Source organism: Lithobates pipiens, unplaced genomic scaffold (genome assembly GCF_037356315.1).
Source record: "Lithobates pipiens isolate NorthernLeopardFrog02 unplaced genomic scaffold, aLitPip1_a1.2 Scaffold_27, whole genome shotgun sequence".
Classification (NCBI taxonomy): domain Eukaryota; kingdom Metazoa; phylum Chordata; class Amphibia; order Anura; family Ranidae; genus Lithobates; species Lithobates pipiens.
Window position 1 is genome coordinate 17,207,698 of NW_027507788.1, and position 21,623 is coordinate 17,229,320.

Consider the following 21,623-nt stretch of genomic DNA (forward strand, 5'->3'; position numbering starts at 1 on the left):
AACAAACAGCATCACGAAGGCCAAGGAACACACCAGGCAGCTCAGGGATAAAGTTGTGGAGAAATTTAAAGCAGGGTTAGGTTATAAAAAAACATCCCAAGCTTTGAACATCTCACGGAGCTCTGTTCAATCCATCATTATAAAATGGAAAGAGTATGGGACAACTGGAAACCTACCAAGACATGGCCGTCCACCTAAACTGACCGGCCCGGGTAAGGAGAGCATTCATCAGAGAAGCAGCCAAGAGGTCCATGGTAACTCTGGAGGAGCTGCAGAGATCCACAGCTCAGGTGGGAGAATCTGTCCACAGGACAACTATTAGTTGGGCTCTCCACAAATCTGCCCTTTATGGAAGAGTGGCAAAAAGAAAGACATTGTTGAAAGAAAGTCATAAGAAACCCATTTTCAGTTTGTGAGAAGCCATGTGGAGGACACAGCAAACATGTGGAAGAAGGTGATCTGGTCAGATGAGACCAAAATTGAACTTTTTGGACTAAAAGCAAAACGCTATGTGTGGGGGAAACTAACACTGCACATCACCCTGAACACACCATCCCCACTGTGAAACATGGTGGTGGCAGCATCATGTGGTGGGGATGCTTTTCTTCAGCAGGGACAGGGAAGCTGATCAGAGTTGATGGGAAGATGGATGGAGCCAAATACAGGACAATCGTAGCCCTTGTACACACGGTCAGACATTCCGACAACCAAATCCGTCGGATTTTGTCCGTCGGATTTTGTCCGATGGATTTTGTCCGAAACTGTTGCATACACGCGGTCGGACAAAGTTGTCGGAAAATCCGATCGTTCAGACCGTGATGACTATATTTCGTTACGACGGGACTACGTTCAGGCTAGTAGCCAATAGCTTTGGTGTAGGAATTTGATCTGAGCATGCGTGCCACTTGGTCCGATCGGAATTCTCTAAACATGATTGGACAAAGTCCGATCGGATCATGTTGTCGGAAAATTTTACCGACAAGTTGGAAAACTTGGTCCGTCGGATACTGCGACGGAAACAGTCCGATGGAGCCCACACACAGTCGGAGTATCCGACAAAACGGTCCGATCGGACACATTCCGTCAGAATCTCCGACCGTGTGTACAAGGGCTTAGAAGAAAATCTTAAAAGAGAGTCCGCAAAAGACTTGAGACCGGGGCGGAGGTTCACCTTCCAGCAGGAGAACTACCCTAAAAATACAGCCAGAGCTACAATGGAATAGTTTAGATCAAAGCATATTCATGTGTTAGAATGGCCCAGTAAAAGTTCAGACCTAAATCCAATTGAGAATCTGTGATGAGACTTGAAAATTGCTGTTCAAAGACGCTCTCCATCCAATCTGACAGAGCTTGAGCTATTTTGCAAAGAAGAATGGGCAAAAATGTCTCTAGATGTGCAAAGCTGGTAGAGACATCCCCAAAAAAAATTGCAGCTGTAATTGCAGAGAAAGGCGGTTCTACAAAGTATTGACTCCGGGGGGCCTCATACAAATGTACCCCCCACACTTTTCACATATTTATTTGTAAAAAAATAAATAAAAAGCATTTATCATTTTCCTTCCACTTCACATTTATGTGCCACTTTGTGCTGGTCTATCACATAAAATCCCAATAAGATACATTTACGTTTTTGGTTGTAACATGACAACATGTGAACAATTTCAAGGGGTATGAATACTTTTTCAAGGCACATCCTTAATTGTATTTTATCAGCTACTTTAGAAAATCTAACTTTATTTCATTTTTTTTTTTTTCTTTCAGTTTTTATGAACGCTGCTCACTAAGTTTAGCTATTGTCCAGTATTAGTGTCCAAACTGAATAGGTGCAAAGTGAGTGTGCTGTCTACCTACAAGGAGATGTAGGTAGGTTGTACCTCCTCGGTAAGGTTGGCTGTTATGGTGCAAAGTGCACCATGTTGTGTCAGACAGAACACTCACTAACTTTTATGCCGCGTACACACGAGAGGGATTAATTCTGACAGACTTCCAACGGAGTTCTGCCGGAGTTCCGACGGAGTTCCGAGAGAGTTCTGGCGGACTTTTCGACCGAGCGGACTTGGCCACACACAATCACACCAAACTCTGACGGAGTCGAACGTGATGACGTACGACTGGATTCGACTAAGGAAGTTCATAGCCAGTAGCCAATAGCTGCCCTAGCGTCGGTTTTAGTCCGTCGGAGTAGCACACACACGAGCGAATTTTTCGAAGGGACCGGGTCCAGCGGAGTTCCGTCGGGAAAATTTGAAGCATGCTTCATTTCTAAAGTCCGTCAGACTTTAGCAAAGCTAAAGTCCGTTGCAGCCCACACACGATCGAATAGTCTGACGGACTCAGTCCGTCGGACTTTGGATGTCGAAAAGTCCGCTCGTGTGTACGGGGCTTTAGCCCCCGTACACACGGTCGAAAATTTTGACGGAAAAGGTCCGATCGGATTATATTTTCGGAAAATCCAATCGTGTGTGTGGGCTTTATCGGACTTTTTCCGTCTGTAATTCCGACCGGATAGAAATTTGAGAGCAGGATCTCAAATTTTCCGACAACAAAATCTGATCAGACTTTTTCCAATCGTTTGTAGAGAGTTCCGATCTAACAAATGTGCCACGCATGCTCAGATCAAAGTACGAGAGCAAAGCTATTGGCTACTAGCCTCTACGTAGTCCCGTCTTTACGAACGTCATCACGTTCCGAACTATCTGATTTTCCGACAACTTTGTCCGACCGTGTGTATGCAACACCAGTTTCGGACAAAATCTGTCAGAAAAAATCAGACGGATTTTGTGGTCGGAATTTCTGACCGATTGTATGGGAGCTTACAGATAAAAAAAAAAAAAGGGGGAATGCACCGTCTACCACAGGATGGTGCACTGTAATAGCCAATCTCACTGGGCAGGTACAAAGGGCGCCATCTTGTGGAAGGCAGCACACTCACTGTCTTCACATTAGCTTAATTTTCAATTAATCACAGAATAAAAAAATCAACTGAAAAATGACCAGCCTTGAATACGCTGACTTTTCTTTAGGCTAGGTTCACATCTAAGCGGGTGCGAGAAGGTATGTAATTGCACACCTTCCTGCACTGGCACAGGAAAAACACACTACTGCTTAGGAGATACATGGAGGTACACTAGAATGCAGGAAACCCTCCGCCCACCCACGTTTTATGCATCTCATTCAAATCGCACCCCCCCCCCCCTCCAGTCTGCAGTGGGTGTTTGTGCTATCTTAACCACTAGGCGTCTTCTCTACAGCCTAAAGACGGCTGCAGAGCGGACGCCAATAGCCAGGAGGCCGTCCCTGGACGTCCTCCTGTTTACTTCCACAGCGAGCGAGCGAGCATCGGGGAAGTTCTGTGCTGGCCGTGTCCCTTGGACACAGCCAGTCACAGATCACTGTAAACGGACAAAAAAAAAAGAAGCCGCCATGATGCTGAGGAGGAGGGGACGCAGGGGAAGCCTCCGCCTGGAGGAAGCGCTGCCCGCGACCTAGATGGGGTAAGTGCGGGGCTATTGACCAACCGACTGAGTGGAGTGGCTGCGGGTGCATCGTTTTCTGCCCACCCCAAAATATATACCACCACTCCATTCCACCAGTCCATTTGTATGAAAATTTCTAGTAATGCCGCGTACACATGAGCGGTTTTGCCGTCGGAATAAACTCTGAAGGTTTCTCCGACAGAATTCCGCTCAAGTGGTCTTGCCTACACACTATCCGGCCGCCTGGAACACGGTGACGTACAACACGTACGACGAGACTAGAAAAAGGAAGTTCAATAGCCAGTAGCCAATAGCCTCCGTCGTACTTGTTTCAGAGCATGCGTCGTTTTAGGTACGTCGGAACAGCATACAGACCAGCGGTTTTCCCAATAGGAATTGGTTCCCTCAGAAATATTTAGAACATGTTCTATTTCTAGGTCCGTTAGAATTTTCTACATAAAAAGTCTGATGGAGCATACACACACGATTGGAATATAGGATGAAAAGCTCCCGTCTGACTTTTTCTGTTGGAAATTCCGCTCGTGTGTACATGGCATAATGCCGCGTACACACGATCGGAATTCCGGCCAGAAAAAGACCGATGAGAGCTTTTCATCAGAAAATGAGACCGTGTGTATGCTCCATCGGAATTTAGCTGTCCGAATTTCCGCCAGCCAAAAACTGATAGCATGTTCTCAATTTTCCAGACGGAAAAACTTTCTATCGGTAATTCCAATCGTGTGTATGCAATTCCGACACGCCAAAAATCACGCATGCTCAGATTCAACTACCAGACAGAAGCTATTGGCTACTGGCTATTGAACTTCCTTTTTCTAGTCCCGTCATATGTGTTGTACGTCACCGCGTTATAAACGATCGGAATTTGATGTGACCGTGTGTAGGCAAGGCAGCTTGAGCCGAATTCCGTCAGAAAAACCATCAGAGCTTTTTCCGACGAGAATTCCGATAGTGTGTACGCGGCATAAGAGTTCTTCTTTTGCTCAACATTTAACATTATGTTCCCTGCTCATAGGGAGGGGATATTTTTTTCGAAAAGAGCAGGTCCAGAATAATTGTGTCTAAAACATAAAGTATCTTTAATCCTCAAAAGCCATTTATAGCTTACTAAAAATTAAAAAAAAAACACCTTGAATTCACCCTCCATATTAATTCCTATTTTCTAGAAATGTCTTAAATTTTTAACCAAATTTTTGGTGAAGGGAAATATTTTAATTTCTCTCATTTTTAATGAAGATGAAAAATGAAATTACAGGTAGTAACATTGTGTCAGTGCATATCATTTTTTTATATTTATATATACATTTATATTTATTCCAGATTGTCTGGTGAATGGCATTAACCTACCTGTAGACCTAATTTCAGATTTCTTAAGACACATGGTCTGCTCCCCGTTACACTGCACCAAGCCGCCAGTACAGGCATATGTGTCTGTTGAGTAACACTGCTGACACCACACTCCGTTAGGTTGGGAACTTGTGTTTGGTACTTATAAAATAGGAAAAAGAAGAAAGGTCAGTTAACGCATAATTGCCTTTCTGTGGACAGCTTTCCGGTACAGTTTTACTATACCATGGTCATGGATGGATTGAAAAACTGGTGTTGAAAACTGAAAGCGGTAATAAACCTGCAGAGGTTTTTTTTTTGTTTTTTTTACATACCTGCAAGGGAAAATGCATAATGAGCTAGTATGCACCGCATACTAGCTCATTATGAAATACTTACCTTAGAACGAGCCCCCGACATCTCCCCCAATACACGCCGAGAGAGCTGACATGTTCCCTCGGCATGTCTTCCGGGTATCGCGGCTCCGGCCACTCACATCGCCTCATGTTGTCACTCCCGCGCATGCGCGCGGGAGATTTCTTTCCGGCAGGGTCCGGCGTCTGCCGGACTTTCAGCCGAGAATCCCGTGCCATGCGCCACTGCACTCAGCGGCGCATTGCGAGGGGAATATCTCCTAAACCGTACAGGTTTAGGAGATTTTTTTTTACCAACAGGTAAGCCTTATTATAGGCTTACCTGTAGGTAAAAGTTGTAAAAAAGACTATACAACCGCTTGAAATATATACGAAAGAAGCATATTACAGGAATAGCACAGTAAACAGAACAATTAAAGATGAAGTCCAGGTATGGCAATTTTGACATGCTATATTGTCAAAAGTTTCAGGACATGAACTTTAATGACATCCCAGTCTTAGTCTGTAGGGTTCAATATTAACCACTTGCTTCCCGGCCGTCTAGGGGGTGCACCCACGCCATGTCACTTGGGAGCCGATTCGCGTGCCCGGTAGCCGCAAACTCCGCCAGGCACCCGCGATTTCCTGAAACAGAGCAGGGACATGGATCTGTGTGTGTCAGGGAAGAGGAGACTGATTGTGTGTTCCCAGTACAGAGGAACACCGATTGGTCTCCTCCTCTTGTGAGTCCCCTCCACCTACAGTTATGACACGTACACACGATCGGACTACCCGGCGGATTTAGTCAGGCGGATTGTCCGCTGGACTTTGCAGCTGAGGTTTGCCGGACTTTCAAACGAACGGACTTGGCCACACACGATCACTCCAAAAGTCCGGCGGATTCAAACGTGATGATGTAGAATAGGGAAATTCATAGCCAGTAGCCAATAGCTGCCCTAGCGTTGGTTTTAGTCTGCTGGGCTAGCACACAGATGAACTGATTGTCTGCTAAAAGCCGAGTCCAGCGGACAAATTTGAAGCCAGTCTTATTTCTAAGTCTGCCGGACTTTTGGGAAGAAAAAGTCCACTGGAGCACCACACACGATCGAATTGTCCGGGGGACTCTGGTCCACCGGACTAAGTCCGCCGCATAGTCCAATCATGTGTACGCGGCATTGGAATCACTCCCTAGGTAACCCCTTGATCCATTTCAACCCATTTAAACCCATTTAACCCCTTGATCGCCCCTAGTGAATGAATGAATGAAATATTTGTATAGCGCACAACGCGAACTGAATTGCCTCAAAGCGCTGTGAAGAGCTTAGGTGTCCATCATCTAGAAGAGGAAGATCTTGAGTTTTTTCCTAAAGGCCTGGTGGTTTTCTTCCAGGTGGATGTTGGTTGGTAGAGCGATCCATAACGGTGGTCCTTGGACAGTGAATCTCCGCGATCCCCTTTGATTTGTACCGGGATTTGGGCACGAGGAGGAGGTTTTTGTTAGCTGATCGAAGACTGTGGTTTGGTGTGTAATGATTTATTTTCTCAATTAGGTATTGAGGAGCGTCTCTATGCACGCATTTGTGGGTGAGGCACAGGGTCTTGAATGTGATCTGATTCTTTACGGTTAGACAATGTAGGTTCCTCAGGGAAGGGGAGATTGATTCCCAGGGTTTTTTTTCCTGTTATCAGCCTTGCCACCGTGTTTTGGATCAGTTGTAATCACGCAAGTTGATATTGTGGTAATCCTATGTAAAGCGAGTTTGCGTAGTCCAGTCATGAATTAATGATTGTTCCAACAACCACTGCTTTGTCTTTCTTTGGGATAAAAGGGATGAGTCTGCATAGCAGGCCTAGCAGATGGTGAGAACCACTGACTACTGCTCCTATTTGTGCATCCATTGACATTTGTGAGTCCAAAATGACCCCGAGACTCTTGGCCTTGGTCTTTGGGGAGATGGTCTGCCCAAAGATGGCGGGTGGTGTCCAGGAGGTTTTGGTTACGGAATTATGGTTTGGGTGTAGGATAAGAAGCTCTGTCTTTGATTTGTTGAGTTTGAGGGAGTTGGTGGTTATCCAGTCATCTATTAAATTGAGGCAATTTTCTAGTTGTTGGTGGTGATCTCTTTGTACAGTGATACGGAAATAAAGTTGCGTGTCGTCAGCGTACGAGTGGAAGCAGAGGTCTGAACATCTGATGATTTGGAGGAGTGGGCGGATGTAAATGTTGAAGAGGACTGGTGACAAGGGTGATCCTTGATGGACTTCGCACGTGACTGCCCGGGATTCAGAGAAGAATTCACCTAGTTTCACTGTCTGTGAACAATTTCCTAGGAAGGACGTGAACCACTGGAGATCTGAACCTTTGACTCCTGCTACTTCTGTGAGGCGGACGAGTAGAGTATTGTGGTCTACTGTATCAAACGCTGTGCTGAGGTCTAACAGTACCAGGAGACATGACTCTCCGTCATCTGCTGCTTCGAGGGCGTCGTCCCATATCTTGAGGAGAGCTGTTTCTGTTCTATGGCCCGGGCGGAAGCCTGATTGCAGCGGGTCCAGTAGTTTGTGTGTATCCAGGTGGAGTTGTAACTGTTGTACTACAGCTTTCTCCATGATCTTGGAAATGGTGTTAAGGCTTCAGGTTAAATCCCTGATCAGGATCATCATCTTAGGTCCCCTAGTACTATCAACCTCATCCACGGACCATGTGCCACTTCAAATACTCAGCAGAAGTTCTCCACAGACTAAGGAATACCAACACAACATTGCCATCTCCGGCCTACGGTTGTTTGGGTCCTGAGGGTCGAGGTTAGATTTCTTTAGCAGGGGTTTGACGATGCCTTGTTTGAAGGTGCCAGGAACGTTCCCTTCTTGGAATGATCGGTTTATGAGGTGCGTTATAGTGGGAGCCACGATGTCAGAACATTCTTTCAGTCGTTTTGTGGGGATGATGTCAATTGGTAATGTACTGTCATGGAGTTTATTGATGATGTTTTTAGTGGTGTCCGCGGTAATTGGGGTCAGCGAACACTTCGGCGGTTGTGGGATGTTGGTGTAGATATCATCTTTTTGTTTTTGATGGCTAAGGTTGGCTGTTATCTTCTGAAAAAAAATGTCCTGATTGTTTCGACTTTATCGATGAAAAAATCAGACAGTTTGTTGCAGTAATCCTGGGTTTTCGTTTGCTGGGGGCTCTAGGCATACCGGGTTCATTGATTGAGTGACTATTTTAAACAGTTCCCAAGGGCGGTTTAAGGCCGTTGAAATCGTATATATGAGAAATTATCCTTTTTAGCTTTGAAGATTGCTTTTGTGATAATTCTCTGTGAGTCCTTTGTAGTTTGAGTGGTTTTCCTCTGTGGGATTTCTTCTCCAAGTTCTTTCAGCTCTTCTGCGTTCTTGCTTTAGTATAGAGAGGGAGCCATTAAACCATCCCGAGTTTTTTTTTCCTGATGAGAGTCCTGCGTTTTGGGGCTACTGAGTCTGTCGATTGTAGTAATGCCTTGTTCAGTGGGAGCAAGAGTTGAGTGCTTGCTCCGCAGAATGGCTTAAGTTCATTGTAGTTATCTTATTGGATAAAGTGGTTTTGAAGTATTCGGAGTACAGTTTTTTCTGCGATCTGGTCCAATGTGTTGTTGTTGCAGGTTTACGTTTTTCGTGGGTGATGTTGGAGGAGCTTTTGAATTTTCTGGCGTGGTGGTCCGTCCATGGCAATGTCATGTTGTCAAGTATGTTGAAGTCAATGTTTTGTTTAAAGATGAGGTCCAGGGTGTGTCTTTATCAGTTGCTGGAGACCCAGTTCTTCCAGTTGATTGATGCAGGCGGTAGGGTCTTGGGGCTCGTTTGCCCAGAGGTTAAAATCTCAGAGTGCCAGGAAATTTTTGAATTTAAGGGTGTGTATTGCAATGAATTCCGTGAGGGGTGAAAGAAGATTGGACTTTGGTCCTGGCTGTGTAGCATAGTAGAATATGAGTGGTGTCATGTGGTGTTGAGAAGATGTAGCATCAGGGTCTCCATAAAAGGCACTGGGTTTTGTGAAGATGGTTTGGTGAGCACCAGGTGAGATTTAAAGATCACTGCTGGGCCTCCTCCTTTTTTTCCTTTCCGGTGCTTGGTTAGGATCCTGTAGTTCTTCGGCACCAATTCGGTGAGGATGGTGTTGCAGTCAGGGGTTAGCCAGCTTTAGGTGATGAAGAGGCAATCTAAGTTGTTCTCGGTGATGAAGTCGTGTACTTCCAGTCTGTGTTTGACTGCAGACCTGGCGTTAATCAAGGCGCATGCTAATTGTTGTGGTTGAGTAGAAATCTTCCTGTGTTTGATGGTTGTTTGTTGTCCGGTCTTTAGTAGTTGTTCTTTTTGAAGGATTTTTTGTATGGAAAATGTTGTGTTGGTATTCCTAAGGCCGCGTACACACGGGCGGACTGTATGGCCTACTTAGTCAGCCGAAACACATTGCAGCAGACAGTCCGCTCGTGTGTGGGCTTCAGTTGACTTTTTCAGCGTGCAGTCTGGCGTACTAAGTATTTCGGATTTTTCGAAATTCTGTCCGTCATACTTTGGTTTCAGCGGACAATCCGCTCGTCAATATGCTAGTCGGACGGACTAAGAATGACGCATGCCCAGAAAGGATTTACAGGCCATTGCTGTGTATTGGACTTCCTATTTCTAGTCCCGTCGTACGTGCTGTATACGTCATCGCGCAAGCTTTCAACGGACTGTTTGGCCATCCGTGTGTGGTCAAGTCCGTTCATTCGAAAGTATGACGGACTGTCCGTCGGATTGTATGACGGACTAAGTACGCCATACAGTCCGCTCGTGTGTACGCGGCATTAGTCTTTGGAGAACTTCTGCTGAGTATTTGAAGTGGCACATGGTCCGTGGATGAGGTTGATAGTACTAGTGGGCCTAAGATGATGATCCTGATCAGGGATTTAACCTGAGGAGGGGCTAGTTATCAGACTTTCTGCCGTGCTATGGCTATTAGTAAGCGTGCAAGTTGATCTTGGGACACCTGTGCAGAGGGAGTTTTTGTATTTGGGTCATGAGTTGCTGGCTGTTCCAGCTACCTTTGCTTGAAGGGAAGATCCCCGCCCAGAATAGAACCTGTTGGTGAAGCGGAATGGTAGTAGCTAGTGTTAACCCCTTCCCTGACAGTCACATTTAAACAGTAATCAATGCATTTTTATAGCATTGATCGCTGTATAAATATGCCAATGGTCTCAAAAATGTTTCAAAAGTGTCCAATGTGTCTGCCATAATGTCACAGTCCTGATAAAAATTGCAGATCTCCGCCATCACTAGTAAAAAAAATTATAATAAAAATGCTATAAATCTATCCCCGCTGTATAAATGTGAATGGTCCCAAAATAGTATCAAAAGTGTCCAATATGTCCGCCGTAATGTCCCAGTCACAACAAAAATCGCTGATCGCTGCCATTACTAGTAAAAAAAATATATATAAATAAAAATGCCATAAACCTATCCCTATTTTGTAGACACTATAACTTTTGCGCAGACCAATCAATATACGCTTATTGAATTATTTTTTTACCAAAAATATGTGGAAGAATACATATCAGCCTAAACTGAGGAAAAAGTTTATTTATTTATTTTTTTTTAACCACTTTCTTACTGGGCACTTAAACACCATTCTGCCCAGACCAATTTTCAGCTTTCGGTGCTCTCACACTTTGAATGACAATTACTCAGTCATGCAACACTGTACCCAAATGAATTTTTTGTCCTTTTTTTCCCACAAATAGAGCTTTCTTTTGGTGGTATTTGATCACCTCTGGGGTTTTTATTTTTTGCGCTATAAATGAAAAAAGACTGAAAATTTTGAAAAAAAACGCATATTTCTTTGTTTCTGTGACAGAATTATGCAAATTATTAATTTTTCTTCATAAATTTTGGCCACAATTTATACTGCTACATATCTTTGGTAAAAATAACCCAAATTAGTGGATATTATTTGGTCTTTGTGAAAGTTAGAGAGTCTACAAGCTGTGGTGCGAATCGCACAAAATTGATCACATCTGATGTACTGGTGGCTGATCTCACTTCTTGTGACCCGAACAAGACAGGAAAGTACAAATACCCCCCAAATGACCCCTTTTTGGAAAGTAGACATTCCAAGGTATTTAGTAAGCGGCATAGTGAGCTTTTTGATGTTGTCATTTTTTTCCCACAATTCTTTGCAAAATTAAGATTTTTCATTTTTTTTTTCTCCACAAAATTGTCATTGTAATAGGTTATTTCTCTCACGTGGCATGTGTATACCACAAATGACACCCCCCAAAAAATTCTGCTACTCCTCCTGAGTATTACAATACCACATGTGTGGGACTTTTTCACAGCCTGGCTACATAGAGGCCCAACATGCAGGTAGCGCCATCATGTGTTCTAGGAACATAAATTACACATCTAACTTGTTGACTATTTATTACACTTTTGAAGCACCAGGACAATGACACGTGACACTGATGACAGATGGCACTGATACGTGGCAATGATGACACTTATACGTGTCACTGATGACAGATGGCACTAATATGTGGCACTGATGAAACGTGGCACTGATGACCCGTGGCACTAATACGTGGCACTGAAGACACGTGGCACTAATACGTGACACTATTGACAGATGGCACTAATACGTGGCACTAATACGTGCCACCGATGACAGATGGCACTAATACATGGCACCGATGATGCGTGACACTGATGACAGATGGCACTGATAAGTGGCATTGATGACACGTGACACTGACAACAGATGGCACGTGACACTGACAGGTGGCACTGATGGCAAATGGCACTGATACGTGGCACTGATGACAGATGGCACTGATACGTGGCACTGATGACAGATGGCACTAATACGTGGCACTGATGACAGATGGCACTGATGACAGATGGCACTGGGGGCAGGTGGCACTGGGGTGGATGGCACTGGGGGCAGGTAGCACTGGGGTGGATGGCACTGGGGGCAGGTAGCACTGGGGTGGATGGCACTGGGGGCAGGTAGCACTGGGGTGGATGGCACTGGGGCAGGATGGCACTGCTGGGGGAGGATGGATGGCACTGCTGGGGGAGGATGGATGGCACTGCTGGGGGAGGATGGATGGCACTGCTGGGGAGCATGGATGGCACTGCTGGGGAGCATGGATGGCACTACTGGGGGAGGATGGATGGCACTGCTGGGGGAGGATGGATGGCACTGCTGGGGGAGGATGGATGGCACTTTTATTTTTCTTTTACATTTTTTTTTGTAGATCGAAGCAGAACGGCTGCCGCTGCAGCCGTTCATCTCTCCCTTCTCACACTCTGTGTGAGGAGGGAGAGCGGCGCTGAGAGATGATCTCATATGTTTACATATGAGATCATCTCCCATTGGACACGCCGATCGCGTTGTAAACGGCCGCTGTGATTGGCCGTTTACAGCGATCTGTGTTTGCCTGTCCCCGGGGGACACTGCGAACACAGAACTTCCGCGATGCGCGCCCGCGGGGGCGCGCATTGCGGAAGTAAACATCGGGCCGTCCAGGGACGACCGCCCGGACGAATGCGCCTGCCCTACGGCCGTCATTCGGCTATAGGGCGGGCGCGAGGAGGTTAAATTGGGATATTTATTATAGCAAAAAAGTAAATAATATATTGTGTTTTTTTCAAACTTGTCACTATTCTTTTGTTTATATTGCAAGAAATAAAAACCGCAGAGGTGATCAAATGCCACCAAAAGAAAGCTCTATTGAGGGGGAAAAAAATATAAATTTGGGTACAGTGTTGTATGAACGCACAATTGTCATTCAAAGTGCGACAGCGCTGAAAAATTAAAATTGGCTTGGGCAGGAAGGGGGTGAAAGTGCCCTGTATTGAAGTAGTTAAGTTGGCCCATCTTTTGCAGCCCAACCCCTGAAAAAAAAACTCCATACTATAATCCCCCCTCCACCAAATGATTGGGACCAGTGCACAAAGCAAGGTCCATAAAGACATGGTTGAGAGAATTTGGGGTGGAGGAACTTGATTGGCTTCCACAGAGTCCTGACCTCAACCCAATAGAATACCTTTGGGATAAATTAGAGTGGAGACTGCGAGCCAGGCCTTCTTGTCCACATTGGTGCCTGACCTCACTAATGCTCTTCTGGAAGAATGGTCAAACATTCCCATAGACAGACTCCTAAACCTTGTGGACAGCCTTCCCAGAAAAAATTGATGCAAAGAGTGGCCAGTTCAATATTGAACCCTACGGACTAAGACTGGGGTGCCATTAAAGATCACGTGCGTGTAAAGGCAGGCGTCTCCATACTAATTGCAATATGTTGTATTTCCAGAGGTTTAGCTTGAATCAAAGGATGTACACAATGTGCCATACCTGAGGAATTTCCTGGAAGCTGGAAATCATTGAAGTTGGCACCGCTTCTACAGTGTTCGCTGCTACATTTCAAGTCCTGTGCTGAGCAGCTGCTTTGTCAATACTAGGAAACTTTAGCAACCTCTGAGGTTAGTGTTCAATGCTATTCTGGTCTGTGGCAAATCTCTGGGTTTTGCAAAAGTTTGGCTAACAACATCACAGGTTTGATATCAGAAAAAAAAAAAAAAAAGCAACCTAAAGGCATAGCCTATTGCCCTGGTCAATTGGGTCACAAGAGCCAATAGTCTGAAGGAATGGATAACCCAGCCCCCCTTACTATTAAAGGGTGGGCTCATTGCAGCCATGTTGTCACCATGGGTTGGAATTGTTAGGGAGAGTTGACCATTCAGTGTAAGAGGAGGGGCTGTTTTTATTTATTTTTAATGGCATTGGTAGATGTCTCCTATATCAGTGCCTGACTTCCAATGCCTTTCATTTGAGAATAGCTTGCTTAGTAGTTAGGGCGTTTAACCACTTGACCACTGGGCATTTAAACCCCCTTCCTAACCAGACCAATTTTCAGCTTTCAGTGCTCTCACACTTTGAATGACAATTACTCAGTCATGCAACACTGTACCTATATGAAATTGTTGTCCTTTTTTTTCTCACAAATAGAGCTTTCTTTTGGTGGTATTTAATCACCTCTGGGTTTTTTATTTTTTGCGCTATAAATTAAAAAAGACTGAAAATTTGGTAAAAAAATAAATAAATTCTTTGTTTCTGTTAAAATTTATTTCAGAGTATTGTCGAGTATTGTCGAGTATTGGCAGAGTATTGTCGAGTATTGGCAGAGTATTGGCAGAGTATTTTCGAGTATTGACAGAGTATTGGCAGAGTATTGGCAGAGTATTGGCAGAGTATTGTGGTGTATTGTGGAGTATTGGAAGAGTATTGGAAGAGTATTGTGGAGTATTGGCAGAGTATTGCAGTGTTGCAGAGCATTGGCAGACTATTGGCAAAATATTGAACAGTGTTGCAGAGCATTGGCAGAGTATTGCCGAGTATTGCACAGTGTTGCAGAGTATTGCACAGTGTTGCAGAGTATTGGCAGAGTATTGCAGAGTTGCAGAGTATTGGCAGAGTATTGCAGAGTATTGCAGAGTATTGGTACAATATTGCACAGTGTTGCAGAGTATTGCCAGAGTATTGGCAGAGTATTGCAGAGTATTGCAGAGTATTACAGTGTTGCAGAGCATTGGCAGAATATTGCACAGTGTTACAGAGTATTGGAAGAGTGTTGCAGAGCATTGGCAGAGTATTGGAAGAGTGTTGCAGAGCATTGGCAGAGTATTGCCGAGTATTGCACAGTGTTGCAGTGTATTGGCAGAGTATTGCACAATATGGGGAGAGTATTGGCACTGTGGGCACTACACATCTATAGTGCCTTGCGAAAGTATTCGGCCCCCTTGAACTTTTCAACCTTTTGCCACATTCCAGGCTTCAAACATAAAGATATAAAATTTTAATTTTTTGTGAAGAATCACCAACAAGTGGGACACAATTGTGAAGTGGAATGAAATCTATTGGATATTTTAAACTTTTTTAGCAAATAAAAAACTGAAAAGTGGTGCGTGCAAAATTATTCGGCTCCTTTACTTTCAGTGCAGCAAACTCACTCCAGAAGTTCAGCGAGGATCTCTGAATGATCCAATGTTGTCCTAAATGACTGATGGTGATAAATAGAATCCACCTGTGTGTAATCAAGTCCTGACCTCAACCCAATAGAATACCTTTGGGATAAATTAGAGTGGAGACTGCGAGCCAGGCCTTCTTGTCCACATTGGTGCCTGACCTCACTAATGCTCTTCTGGAAGAATGGTCAAACATTCCCATAGACAGACTCCTAAACCTTGTGGACAGCCTTCCCAGAAAAAATTGATGCAAAGAGTGGCCAGTTCAATATTGAACCCTACGGACTAAGACTGGGGTGCCATTAAAGATCACGTGCGTGTAAAGGCAGGCGTCTCCATACTAATTGCAATATGTTGTATTTCCAGAGGTTTAGCTTGAATCAAAGGATGTACACAATGTGCCATACCTGAGGAATTTCCTGGAAGCTGGAAATCATTGAAGTTGGCACCGCTTCTACAGTGTTCGCTGCTACATTTCAAGTCCTGTGCTGAGCAGCTGCTTTGTCAATACTAGGAAACTTTAGCAACCTCTGAGGTTAGTGTTCAATGCTATTCTGGTCTGTGGCAAATCTCTGGGTTTTGCAAAAGTTTGGCTAACAACATCACAGGTTTGATATCAGAAAAAAAAAAAAAAAAGCAACCTAAAGGCATAGCCTATTGCCCTGGTCAATTGGGTCACAAGAGCCAATAGTCTGAAGGAATGGATAACCCAGCCCCCCTTACTATTAAAGGGTGGGCTCATTGCAGCCATGTTGTCACCATGGGTTGGAGTTGTTAGGGAGAGTTGACCATTCAGTGTAAGAGGAGGGGCTGTTTTTATTTATTTTTAATGGCATTGGTAGATGTCTCCTATATCAGTGCCTGACTTCCAATGCCTTTCATTTGAGAATAGCTTGCTTAGTAGTTAGGGCGTTTAACCACTTGACCACTGGGCATTTAAACCCCCTTCCTAACCAGACCAATTTTCAGCTTTCAGTGCTCTCACACTTTGAATGACAATTACTCAGTCATGCAACACTGTACCTATATGAAATTGTTATCCTTTTTTTTCTCACAAATAGAGCTTTCTTTTGGTGGTATTTAATCACCTCTGGGTTTTTTATTTTTTGCGCTATAAATTAAAAAAGACTGAAAATTTGGTAAAAAAATAAATAAATTCTTTGTTTCTGTTAAAATTTATTTCAGAGTATTGTCGAGTATTGTCGAGTATTGGCAGAGTATTGTCGAGTATTGGCAGAGTATTGGCAGAGTATTTTCGAGTATTGACAGAGTATTGGCAGAGTATTGGCAGAGTATTGGCAGAGTATTGTGGTGTATTGTGGAGTATTGGAAGAGTATTGGAAGAGTATTGTGGAGTATTGGCAGAGTATTGCAGTGTTGCAGAGCATTGGCAGACTATTGGCAAAATATTGAACAGTGTTGCAGAGCATTGGCAGAGTATTGCCGAGTATTGCACAGTGTTGCAGAGTATTGCACAGTGTTGCAGAGTATTGGCAGAGTATTGCAGAGTTGCAGAGTATTGGCAGAGTATTGCAGAGTATTGCAGAGTATTGGTACAATATTGCACAGTGTTGCAGAGTATTGGCAGAGTATTGGCAGAGTATTGCAGAGTATTGCAGAGTATTACAGTGTTGCAGAGCATTGGCAGAATATTGCACAGTGTTACAGAGTATTGGAAGAGTGTTGCAGAGCATTGGCAGAGTATTGGAAGAGTGTTGCAGAGCATTGGCAGAGTATTGCCGAGTATTGCACAGTGTTGCAGTGTATTGGCAGAGTATTGCACAATATGGGGAGAGTATTGGCACTGTGGGCACTACACATCTATAGTGCCTTGCGAAAGTATTCGGCCCCCTTGAACTTTTCAACCTTTTGCCACATTCCAGGCTTCAAACATAAAGATATAAAATTTTAATTTTTTGTGAAGAATCACCAACAAGTGGGACACAATTGTGAAGTGGAATGAAATCTATTGGATATTTTAAACTTTTTTAGCAAATAAAAAACTGAAAAGTGGTGCGTGCAAAATTATTCGGCTCCTTTACTTTCAGTGCAGCAAACTCACTCCAGAAGTTCAGCGAGGATCTCTGAATGATCCAATGTTGTCCTAAATGACTGATGGTGATAAATAGAATCCACCTGTGTGTAATCAAGTCTCTGTATAAATGCACCTGCTCTGTGATAGTCTCAGGGTTCTGTTGAAAGCGCAGAGAGCATCACGAAGACCAAGGAACACACCAGGCAGGTCCGTAATACTGTTGTGGAGAAGTTTAAAGCTGGATTTGGATACAAAAAGATTTCCCAAGCTTTAAATATCCCAAGGAGCACTGTGCAAGCGATCATTTTGAAATGGAAGGAGTATCAGACCACTGCAAATCTACCAAGCCCTGGCCGTCCCTCTAAACTTTCAGCTCAGACAAGGAGAAGACTGATCAGAGATGCAGCCAAGAGGCCCATGATCACTCTGGATGAACTGCAGAGAACTACAGCTGAGGTGGGAGAGTCTGTCCATAGAACAACAATCAGTCGTACACTGCACAAATCTGCCCTTTATGGAAGAGTGGCAAGAAGAAAGCCATTTCTCAAAGATATCCATAAAAAGTCTTGTCTAAAGTTTGCCACAAGCCACCTGGGAGACACACCAAACATGTGGAAGAAGGTGCTCTGGTCAGATGAAACCAAAATCCAACTTTTTGCCCACAATGCAAAAGGATATGTTTGGCGTAAAAGCAACACAGCTCATCACCCTCAACACACCATCCCCACTGTCACACATGGTGGTGGCAGCATCATGGTTTGGGCCTGCTTTTCTTCAGCAGGGACAGGGAAGATGGTTAAAATTGAGGGGAAGATGGATGCAGCCAAATACAGGACCATTCTGGATGAAAACCTGTTGGAGTCTGCAAAAGACCTGAAACTGGGACGGAGATTTATCTTCCAACAAGACAATGATTCCAAACATACAGCAAAATCTACAAAGGAATAGTTCACAAATAAACGTATCCTGGTGTTAGAATGGCCAACTCAAAGTCCAGACCTGAATCCAATCGAGAATCTGTGGAAAGAGCTGAAAACTGCTGTTCACAAACGCTCTCCATCCAACCTCACTGAGCTCGAGCTGTTTTGCAAGGAAGAATGGGCAAGAATTTCAGTCTCTCGATGTGCAAAACTGATAGAGACACCCCAAGCGACTTGCAGCTGTAATCGCAGCAAAAGGTGGCTCTACAAAGTATTAACGCAAGGGGGCCGAATCATTTTGCACGCCCCACTTTTCATTTTTTTATTAGTTAAAAAAGTTTCAAAAATCCAATAGATTTCGTTCCACTTCACAATTGTGTCCCACTTGTTGGTGATTCTTCACAAAAAATAAAAATGTTATATCTTTATGTTTGAAGCCTGAAATGTGGCAAAAGGTTGAAAAGTTCAAGGGGGCCGAATACTTTTGCAAGGCACTGTAGCCAACAGCGCTGCTGCCATCTCTCCCCCTCTCCCCTCGCACTGTACCGATAAGTACAGAGAGGGGAGGGAGGAACCGGCGTCATGACATGACGCCGGTTTGTTTACAAGTGATCGCTCCGGCATTTAACGGAGCAATCACGTGGTAAACAGCCGCTGCCAGCGGCTTTTTACCGCGATCCATGATGCGCCGGGTCTTACAATCACAGATGTTTGCGGGATTGCGCCCCAGGTGGGTGCGCGAGAGCAAGGTTCTGGGAGGACATCCATGGACGCCCATCCAGAAAAAAAACTACAGCGCTGTAGCCGTCTATGGCCCGGTCGGCATGTGGTTAATTAGCCAAGTTTAATTGTTGTCTACACAATATAATCGTTTGGTCATTTGGACAAAAGATTATCTTCAACTTACATCGGGGAGTTGCCGGAGTGCAGTTGTCCGTGTCACAACACGTGGTGGCTATCCTGAATGTACCAGTTTGACTCGTGTAAGATCCAGTGACACTACATTCTGCTTTTGGTGCACAAAGTCTGTTAAAGCTTTGGAGGATAAGAGAACCTGCAAAAAAATATATGAAAATAAATTCTTCTTACAGTGATTGTTCTTCAAAGGTATAAGGTGCAAGACCTGACCAAGGCCCTCATGGCCACTACATGAAGATTTTCAAAGCTGCACTAAGCCCTTGAGTTCTACTTTATAACAGGCATGTACTGGCCATCAGGACTACAGGGAGTTTCCCGGTGGGCCGATGACTCAGTGGGCCGATTTCAGTGACAAAGTAATGGCTGCGCGACTTGCCCCTCAACTTCACGCAGTGATGTGAGAAAGATGAGAAAAATACAGAGGAGAATAAGTGAAATAATAAAAGAGGTTAGTGAGGACTCCTTATGTTATGCTACTTATGTTTTTTTGCACAATTGTGTATAGTTTTAAATATTGTTTTTGTGCTTGTTTGCAAAATTAAAGTGGGCTGGTGTGGATGAAGTCCAGGGCCAAATTTTTGTCCCAGTCCAGCCCTGCTTTATAAAAATATAGATTGTAACCTTACACTAAAAGTAAAGAATTAAAGAAGAACTGCAGTCTGCTCACATAATTTGTAATAAAAATATCTTTGCCATTCTGAAGCTTCCCTCCAACCACTTTGCATATTATTTTATATATACCATATATACTCGAGTATAAGCCGAGGCACCTAATTTACCACAAAAAAAAACAAAAAAAACTGGGAAACGTATTGAATGGAGTATAAGCTGAGAGTTAGAAATGTGCAGCTACTGTAAGTGGAAAAGAGGGTCAACAATGCCCATCTGCAGTTGCATACCTCACTGTGTCCATTGCAGCCTCCCTGTCCATTGCAGCCTCCCTGTCCATTGCAGCCTCCCTTTGCAGATCTGCCTACCTCACTGTTCCCATTGCAGCCTACCTGTGATGATCTGCAAGCTCTCTGTGGGTGGGATGCTGTTTAAATGCAGCGGTGAGCAGTCGGGATGTCCCCCTGATCATTCTGCATACCCGATCAGCATGTCACGCAGGACAGACGGCAGCCATTCCAGCGTACAAAAGCTGCGCCTCCTCCTCGTCCTGGTCTGTGATAGGCAGAACACTCAGTTTCCCAGCAGTCAATGTTCAGCCTATCACAGACAAGGACGAGGAGGAGGCGCGTCTTTTTCACACTGGAATGGCCGCAGTCTGTCTGCATGACACGCTGATCAGGTAGGCAGGCGGCAGTGACTCGAGTATAAGCCGAAGGGGGCACTTTCAGCACAAGAAAAATGTGCTGAAAAACTCGGCTTATACTCGAGTATATACAGTACTGTGATTCTGTACTTGCCAAAAATGCTGCAGAAATCTCCCTCCACTGAGTCTGGCTGTAGCTATTTTAACTGTGGGCAGCTGAAGCTGCTGCCTGTTCACTTCCTGGATTTACACACACACACAGAGGCACGCCTCCGGCTCTGCAGCTCTCATTGACCCTGTTATGACTCACCCCGCCCTCCCTTCCTGGCAAACTCTCACGAGAGTGAGAGTGAGAGCTGTACATGATGTCATGAGCCTAGGAAGGTCCGCTTTAACTTCTAAAACATATAATCACCTCAAGCAGATGATTTAATCACTTACAGAGTATGCAGCTTCTGTATCTTTAAAATTCCTGCCTATGTTACAGTTTAAGCTGGGGCCATGATCAGTGCCCCAGGTTTCCTGTTTCTGGGTGGATTACGTACAGATGTATTCATGAAGCGTCCCTGTGCTGTCTTTCAATGCAAAAAGATAGATCATTTTCTGCCTTGGCGATCAACTCAATTTGATCGAATCTACCCTAAAGTGAATCTAAATCAATCAAAAGAGAAGCTATGGCTATTCAATTGTTTGCTGATTTGAGGGTTTCGATTGAATCACACATCGGTTGAATAGTGAATGGTGCTTATGGCCATCCTACAGTTATGTAATGAAGTGTACTGACCGTCTCTTTGCTCAAGCAAAGTGTTACATATTTTTTATTAAAATAAAATGGAAATGTGCTTAAATCAAACACATGCATATTAAAGATAAATCATCTACGTACCTACTACAGAGACTGAATACTGAGATGCACACACATAGCCAGATGGACAGACACTACTAAAAATTCCTGTGCAGGAATCTGAGTTGAGTGAAAAGCAATTAGCGCACTGTAAAGATTGACCTGAAAGAGAACAAATGTAATACGTTATACAGCTATCAGCATTGCAGTCTTTTTTTGAATTGTTATAGCACTTTCGCTTTATTGTAGGGACTTCAACTTGCAATATGTTACCACATAGGAAGGGCCCTTAAAATCCCAATATAACAGATCTTTTGTAAAAAATGTTATCTTAGATCATCAATTGGCTTCAGTATAACCAGCCTGCCAGAATTTTTTTGTTTGATCACTAAAGTCACTGGCAATGATCATTGTATTCTGACAGCTGGGCAACCTCC

General features: G+C 44.1%; 1 protein-coding gene across 1 annotated transcript in view; it reads right to left on the reverse strand.

Annotated features, from left to right (window-relative positions):
- LOC143933597 (uncharacterized) overlaps positions 1-21,623 on the reverse strand; it is a 28,902-nt gene that overhangs the window by 680 nt on the left and 6,599 nt on the right. Inside the window, exons 2-4 of the mRNA XM_077456545.1 lie at positions 21,229-21,348; positions 19,077-19,223; positions 4,842-4,982 (exon numbers count right to left, since the gene is read on the reverse strand). Of these exons, the coding sequence (XP_077312671.1) occupies positions 4,842-4,982; positions 19,077-19,223; positions 21,229-21,348 (408 nt within the window). The remainder of the gene's footprint in view (positions 1-4,841; positions 4,983-19,076; positions 19,224-21,228; positions 21,349-21,623) is intronic.